The 8093-nt window shown below is 38.6% G+C and overlaps 1 protein-coding gene across 1 annotated transcript; it reads right to left on the reverse strand.

Moving 5' to 3' along the window:
* Nucleotides 1-1317: 1317 nt before the first annotated feature.
* Nucleotides 1318-6255, reverse strand: LOC122547281 (proheparin-binding EGF-like growth factor). The gene is made up of 6 exons (XM_043685923.1): nt 5889-6255; nt 5400-5576; nt 4966-5152; nt 3906-4061; nt 3503-3592; nt 1318-1778 (listed from the first exon to the last, which is right to left on the reverse strand). The coding sequence occupies exons 1-5, from the start codon at nt 5929-5931 to the stop codon at nt 3517-3519; spliced, it is 639 nt and encodes a 212-aa protein (XP_043541858.1). The 5' UTR covers nt 5932-6255; the 3' UTR covers nt 1318-1778; nt 3503-3516.
* Nucleotides 6256-8093: the final 1838 nt, after the last annotated feature.

An 8093-nucleotide genomic window follows, 5' to 3' on the forward strand; every position in this document is an offset into this window, starting at 1 on the left:
TCTGCAACACAAATTCCCAGTTCATAACTTCATAATAGACAAGGAACTGAATCTCCATTTTAGCCTCAAACGCTATTTATTAGCTTGTCAAGTTTTTATATACAATTTGATTTAACCTTCTCATTGAGCTTATTGCTGCCCATATAGTCTTGACCACCAAAGACCATAATGACAGAGTGCAAAGTAATATGTTTAACTTCTGCATTATTACCAAAGGGTTTGAATGCATTAAGTCTTGAACAGCAGTACCTCACAATAATTTCCTGTATCAGCAACTACATTTTAAAACCCCTGGCTGTAAAGTGTTTTCAGATGTCTAGCGATCACAAAAGGTGGTCATATAAATGGAGGTCTTTCATTCTTTTAAACAGTCTTACAAGTCTGGCCAAATATTACAGCTATTTTCAACTGAAACAAAGCAGATGAATGTGTTTATTTATAATAAGATGAACAAGCTGCAAATAAATACACTTGCAATTTCATTGGATGATAGTCCATAATGTATTTTGCTTCTGGTAGATAATAATTTATTTAGTTTATTTTCTCCATGGTCCCTGCCCCCACCATTTACACTTCTATTTTAGCTCCAGACCCTCCCCTCTTGAAAGTGGCAACAGTTTCTGGTAATGACCCTGCAGGCTCCATTCATAATCTGGCATCTCATTTAAGTGTCCATTCTTCATGCCTAAGTCTAGACAGTTTGGAAGGCTATTTGAATCTGGATCCAAGACAGCAGTTCTCAATTTTATCCTCACTCAACATCAATGCAAATATAGTTCCAAAAGTAGCTACTGTATTAACATAGAAGTTAATAAATGGTAAACTTTGTCTACATTTTCCTCTATCATTTATTTTCTTTCAAATTTATTCATGGGTTATTGACATCACTAACTGTCCAAGCATTTCTCACCCATCCCTACTTGCCATTGAGAAGGTGGTAGTGAGCTGTCTTCTTGAACCATTGTAGTCCTTTTGGTGTAGATACATTTTCCTTAGCTTTGAGCAATGATACAGCAGAGAACCAGAGTTGGGACTTTAGAACAGGCTAAAGTAATTACACTAAATGGTACAGTTGCCATTTGTGCAAACACGAGAGGAAGTTTGTCCCATCTCTTTGACATGTGCAAGGGAATAGTTACACTTGTATTACTTTATTGAAAATAACCAATAATATTAAAGCTCAGAACTTTCTTTTATGATTTAACATTATAACAAAATACTATAAATCAGTGGCTTTTCTTTTCTACACATGCATTGCAAAGATATTTAGATCAGTGATTTTTTTCAGTTGCAATAAATAAATGAAATCCATACAGATTTATACAAAAAGAACACATTTATTTTACATTAGCAATTCATACGGAGAGGTTCATTTACTGTGTTTTAGGGAAGTTTCTTTACAAATTCATATCTCCAATTAACACATACACATTTTAAACAGAGCAGCAGAAATGGCATGCTTTAAATAAGCTGCAAATAACCTAAAATAAGTTAAGATATAAAATAATACTAAAATAAATATATACTGACAATTTAAAGGTGAATATAAATAAGTTGTTTTAAATATTAACAGTATAATAGGAAATTACAAGTGGTGGACACACTGTAATTTCTACTCTCCCCAGTTGCTGGGGAATAGATGTGCACCCAATGGATGCAGTTATTCTACTCATTCAGTACATGAACAACTTGATTTTTTTGTCTTGTCTTTTTAAGTCACTTTTTGTTCTTTCATGGTTTATTCCATCAATGAGGTAGATTTTGTAGCCATTTTGTACCTACAATAAAAATATCAATTGAATTGATCACTTTAAAACACTAACATCATTACATACACATTTTTGCCATAGTGGTGGATATATGGTTATGCACTTAAAAACAAGACGTCACTTCATATACACTAGCACCAATTCTGCCCTGCAACAATCATTTTTGGAGCTTTCATGCTGTTGTGAAGTACTAGCCGAACCACGTGGAATATACATTTTAACCACAAATTAATACCTCATCTGGTAATACTCAGAATGCAGTCTCATACTTATTAAAAACTTTTTTAATGGAATATCATCTTTTGTTTTAACAATACAATTGACAGATCACTTTGGTTTGAAGGTACTTGGGTAAATCCTTATTAGAAATAAAATATTTATGTAATCTTTCCTTAACTTGAATAGGTCACCAAAAGCTTGACATTAGACTGAGAACAAATGCAAAGTCATTTAAAAAATTGACCTTTTTTTTTAAGAAGTGTGCTTCTATATTTCAATGTATGGTGAGACAAATGCAAGACAGGCTGATATTATTACACATCAACAAAAATATGCAACTTTTTGAATATTGTGTGCAATTCTGGTCTCCTTTCTATTGGAAAGATGTTGTGAAACTTGGTAGGGTTCAGAAAAAAATTTACAAGGATGTTGCCAGCGTTGGAGGATTTGAGCTGTAGGGAGCAGCTGAATAGGCTGGGGCTGTTTTCCCTGGAGAGTCGGAGGCTGAGGGGTGTCCTTATAGAGGTTTATAAAATCATGAAGGGCATGGATAGGATAAATAGACAAGTCTTTTCCCGGGGGTAAGGCAGTCCAGAGCTAGAGGGCAAATGTTTAGGGGGAAGAGGAGAAAGATATAACAAGGATCCAAGGGGCAACTTTTTCACACAGAGGGTGGGGAGTGTATGGAATGAGCTGCCAGAGGAGGTGGTGGAGGCTGGTATAATTGCAACATTTAAAAAAGGCATCTGGATGGGTATATGAAAAGGAAGGATTTAGAGGGATATGGGCAAAGTGCTGGCAAACGGGACTAGATTGGGTTGGGATATCTGGTCGGTAAGGACGAGTTGGATCAAAGGGTCTGTTTTGTGCTGTATATCTCTATGATTCTATGATAACAGATTTCAAAAAGGACAAAATGGAGTCCAGTCAGGTTACTGGGGATTGTTGATCAGGGCCTTACTGATTTTGTAACTATTGCTATTGGAAATATATTAACAGATACATTCTGGGTCAATTCGATCATTCACAGCCTGTGGGCCACATTACGAATTCTAATCTTTGAATATTAAAACAATTCATTCTGGTAGTCAATGTCCCTTAGTCTATGCCATGACTAAGGGACATTTTAAAACTAACCTACGATTTATGGGCAAGATGTCTGCTTTATAAACTAAACTATCACCATCATTCTTCCCATCCCAAAGTGTCATCAAGCAGCTTTCACCCAGGCATGCTGTGTCACTTCTTTAGCTGATAAGACATGTCTGTCAGTAACCCTCTGCTGCACCTTTCTTGATCTGATCTGTTGTGCAACAGTTCATGTCCACGTGGATCCTCTGCACAGCAACACACAGAATTTAGGAAATAACTAATAAGCCTGAATCCATAGTACATTTTTTGTGTAACACTCTTACATTCAGGCCACAATATTATGTACCCCATGTTGTTATCTTTTCATTTAAAAAGTACTTATATGTAACATAAAACCCAAGAATAATTTGTGAATAACTTACCATTTCTGTTGAAGTCAGTGACTGTTGTTATTCCCAAGTTTAATCTTCTCTTCATTCTTTACATCATAACTGGCAACTCGCCTGTGATATCTATCAAAAAACAAATAAAAGATTTAAGGCAATGCCAAAAAGCATATTAAAAATATGTATAATTATTTCACACAGACATTTCTTCTGCCATGCTTATGGTTGATAAAAAAACTATTTTAAGAATCATTGTTAAACTATAAATAGTTATCAGAAACTATTTTGATACACATTTTTCAGATGATTAAAACTGCTTGATTACTGGAATTCTCTCATTTTCTTTGTTCAAACAAGACATTAGTTATGGATTTTATGATGCACTAGAATTAGAAACAGTTTTCAAAAGGGGATAGAGAAAACCATACAGATTACTCACCCAAGAACCAAGAGGATAAGGATTACGGTGAGACTAAGGGAGGAAAGCACCACAGCCACAATTGCCAGAGTAGTTGAGTTGTCATTTGGATCTTTTGGATGTTCGACTGCTAAAATGAAAGTACCACATCGGACTCCTTCATATCCTGAAAAGCACCTAAACAAAAATCAAGTAGTACATTTTAATTTGCTTATTAAATATTCAAATATGTAACAAGTCAAAGGACCACACCTTGACTTTTATATGCAACTGTGACATATTTGCTTTCTTAAAGTAAGCAATGATTTGTAATATCCCTGGAAAGTACTAAAAACTATATGAATTTTATGTAGTTGTGATGGCAAAGCTAACCAAAAAGGTGGTGTTTATGAAATAGCTATTGTTATTTATTTCTGCAATGCAATATATTAAGTATTATGCAGAGTACATAATATATTAATATTTTGTTTAAAATGTTTTGAACAAAAATCATGACACTTTCCTTGCACATCGGGGAAAAAAGTTCAACTAAGAATCACCAGTGATTCAGTCATCCAGTGATCCAATTAGACTTATTTTTAAATCCTTAGTGGAGAGTGAATAGTCTGAGCAGCAGCATTTCATCATGCTTGCCTGATTTCTTAACGTGTAACATTAATACTCCAGTCTTTCTGTTGACTAAAATTAGTCTTCCAAGTTTCAGAAACTTGTACTTAAAGCTGTGAAGGTACATTGGTTTAAATAGCTTCGAGGGCAAAATTCTTAAATAAATACCTCTCATTTGCGTCAACAGCAATAGTACAGATTAAAATAAATCGGTGTTATTAAACTTCAATCGTTATCCGTTTCCTTGTTTGCTCCGGAGGCACCGGAGATATCCGCTTTGTCTAGACTTGCTGGGACGCAGGTATATGTAATGTTAGCTGTTTACTACCGCCTGTTTCCCACACTCACCGGAGGCATCTCGATGTTAACACATGGTCAAGATTTATCTGATTGCCTCCCTTCCCTTCCCCCACCTTCATTACACAAAGTCATCCCTCCATCTACAGACTGAACAGATCAGAAAAAAAATAAATACCTGCATGATACCTCTTTAATATGCTTCAAATACTGACATTCCCCATGAATGCAGTAATCTTTATATTTCCTGTAGCAGGGATTCTTTTTACCCTTTCTCTTGCCACGTCTATTTTTCCTTTGACGTTTTCCTTTGCCTTTGCCCACTTCGCTCGTTGTGGAGTTTTCCGCAGACTTGTAAAGCGCCACTAGTTTAAAATAAACAAGACACTGCTGTCTACATGATTGTCCGAAAAGAGAAGGTAGAGACAGCTCGAATTTCATTGAGCTTTTAATAGGTACGCTCGATACGATACTATACTCCCTCCCCCACACAAGAAAACTTTGTTCAGGAATACAAATTCTGCTCCCGGGGCGCAGAATCCCCAATTTGTAACCTTAACATGTTTACGACTTGCTGAAGTAGAGGCTGTGGAAATCTTCCTCTAACATTACCTTCTGGTACTCCAGGAGTCCAATTACTGGGTGGACCCTCCACTGTTTGCACAGTCGGTTCCCCTTCAATAACTTCTCCGAGCATGGCCATAATATCCGCCTCCCCCCTCCTGCGACTCCGAGTCAGTTCACTCTCATAACCTTCGATCGCCGCCCCCATGGCGGTACGGTGAGAAACTGCGAGAACAACAATTCGATCATGAAAACAATCAACTAGGAACCTCGATTCAAATCCCTCTCATTTCACCAGCAGGGATTTTCAAGTGAATGTAATAAGAATTAAGAAATGCATTAGAAAATGAAAAGGGCCGTGTTCATTCTAATTCTGGAGATTGGTAAGAAAAAGAACAAGCTGCTGTGTGTCTGATAAGATAGCGCCACTCCTTTGGCACTGCCACGTTATACTCGAAATGCAAACATCAAACAGCTTCGCCCAGTTTGGCTCACGCCGATACTTGTTTTTAAAGCCGCCAAGTAAAAGGCACTCACCTGCGGCGAGAACAAGGAGAGCTGCTGCGATTGAAATCCTCATGTTGAGCAGAGACCACTTCGCAAAGTTCAACCTTCCTGTTACCCTCCGGCACAGAAACAACAAACGCCGGCGGTTTGCTGTGTCGTTGTCAGAAAGTTGCCAGCAGAAGCTCAGCTCCCTAATAACCAGCTCAACTCTGGCACCTTAATTTTAAACAAGTTTGTGTCGGCAGTCAGGGGCCGGGGAACAAATCCAGACAGGCGATTTGTTAAATGTCTCGAGTACTATTCATATTCCTTGCAGGCTGGCGGCGAGTTAAGAATAACTGGAGCCTTCTGGATATATAGGCAGTGAACCGACGAGAATGACGCCATCCCACGTGTCTTCTTTGGAGGGCAGAGCACAGTGTGTCGCTTTGTTGAGACTGGCAGGCTTATGATCCCTGTCTGTTTCTGTGCAGAAAACTTCAACACTGTCAAAATTATCTCAGGGAAACACCTCTTGGCACCACGAAACCGAATCTAAATGAACAAACATGGGAATATTGCATTTTACATACTTTTTTCTGCTCTATAGTAAATTCTGGCAGTAGTTTGGCGACTTATTATATGGGAAAGCACAAGCTTTCCAGACGCTGTGCAGCCCACTGCTGCTGAGTGGGAGTAATGTATGCATTGAGATCAGACTCAGGGAGCTGTGTTGATCCTGTGCAGTGCAGAGTTTAACCAGGGTTTTCCTGTGCATTTCTGTGGTACCCTGCGGCCTTGCTATAGTTTATCCAAGATTATTTTGTTAATTGTAGTTTCACTATTTATTTAGTTGCAAAATATCCTCAGTTTACTGTCAGCATTGGCATGGAAAATGTCAGGCACAACTTTTCTAACGCCCCTTGCATGTCTCAGTTTTAACTGAACAGAGTTCAAGGACATTTGGATAAGAGAGTTCCACCCTGCCACTACCCTTTGTGTTTAAATGTGTTTCCTGATTTCAATCCTAAATGGTCTAACTACCCCACATGTTTTTGTTTAAATTGTGTCCCCTGCTCTGGTTTGCCCCAACAGAAAAAAAAATCTTTCTACTACTGGGGTACTGCATGCAGTTTTGGTGTCCTTACTTGCGAAAGGATGTACTTGCACTGGAGGGAGTGCAGAGGAGATTCAGTAGGCTGATTCCAGAGATCAGATAGTTGACTTGTGAGGAGACATTGAGTAGACTGGGATTATATTCATTGGAATTTAGAAGAATGAAGGGGGATCTTATAGAAACATATAAAATTATGAAGGGAACAGATAAGATAGAAGCAGGGAACATGTTTCCACGAGCGGGTCAAACTAGAACAAGAGGGTATAGCCTCAAAATTAGGGGGAGCAGATTTAGGACTAAATTGAGGAGAAACTTCTTCGCCCAGAGGGTTGTGAATCTGTGGAATTCATTTCTCAGGGAAGTAGTTGAGGCTTCCTCATTGATTTTTTTTAATGCAAAGATAGATAATTTTTTGAACAGTAAAGGAATTAAGGATTATGATGAGAGGGTGGGTCAGAGGAACAGAGGCCACAAAAAGATCAGCAATGATCTTATTGAATGGCAGAGTGGGCTTGAAGGGCCAGATGGCCTACTCCTGCTCCTAGTCCTAATGTTCTTATGTTCATTGCTGTGGTCTGGAGTCACATGTAGGCCAGACTAGATTAGAATGGTAGTTTCCTTCCTTGAAGCACATTAGTGAACCAGATGGTTTTTCCTGATAATCCATAATGGTTTCATGGTCATCCCGTGGTGGGATTCTAACCTTGTCCCCCAGAACATTTCCGGGTTTTTGGATTGATTGGAGAGAAACAAGAAACCTAGGTCTCTGCTCCGCCATCTGCAGCTGGATCCTGAACTTCCTGACTACAGATCACAATCAGTGAAGATAGACAACAGCACCTCTTCCATGACAATGCTTAACACCAGCGCCCCTCCATGGATGTATACTCAGCCCCCTATTGTACTTCCTGTACACTCACGATTATGTGGCCAAATTTCATCCAAACTCCATATACAAATTACTGACGACACCACTGTTGTAGGCCAGATGTTAAAACAATGACGAGACAGAATACAGGAAAGAGATAGGAAGCTTGGTAACGTGGTGCAAAGACAACAATACCTCCCTCAATGTCAAGGAGATGGACACTCCCCTATCAACATCAGTGGAGCCGAGTTGGAGGTGATCAAGAGCATCA

This window comes from Chiloscyllium plagiosum, unplaced genomic scaffold, assembly GCF_004010195.1.
Source record: "Chiloscyllium plagiosum isolate BGI_BamShark_2017 unplaced genomic scaffold, ASM401019v2 scaf_7168, whole genome shotgun sequence".
Classification (NCBI taxonomy): domain Eukaryota; kingdom Metazoa; phylum Chordata; class Chondrichthyes; order Orectolobiformes; family Hemiscylliidae; genus Chiloscyllium; species Chiloscyllium plagiosum.

Bases quoted from the DNA above. Each gene is read 5' to 3' on its own strand.
- LOC122547281 (XM_043685923.1), bottom strand. From the start codon at position 5,931: ATGAGGATTTCAATCGCAGCAGCTCTCCTTGTTCTCGCCGCAG. The intron at 5,577-5,888 runs GTGAGTGCCTTT...TTGTTCTCGCAG, and splicing joins TCTCCTTGTTCTCGCCGCAG to TTTCTCACCGTACCGCCATG. The intron at 5,153-5,399 runs GTAATGTTAGAG...ATTTTAAACTAG, and splicing joins GACTCCTGGAGTACCAGAAG to TGGCGCTTTACAAGTCTGCG.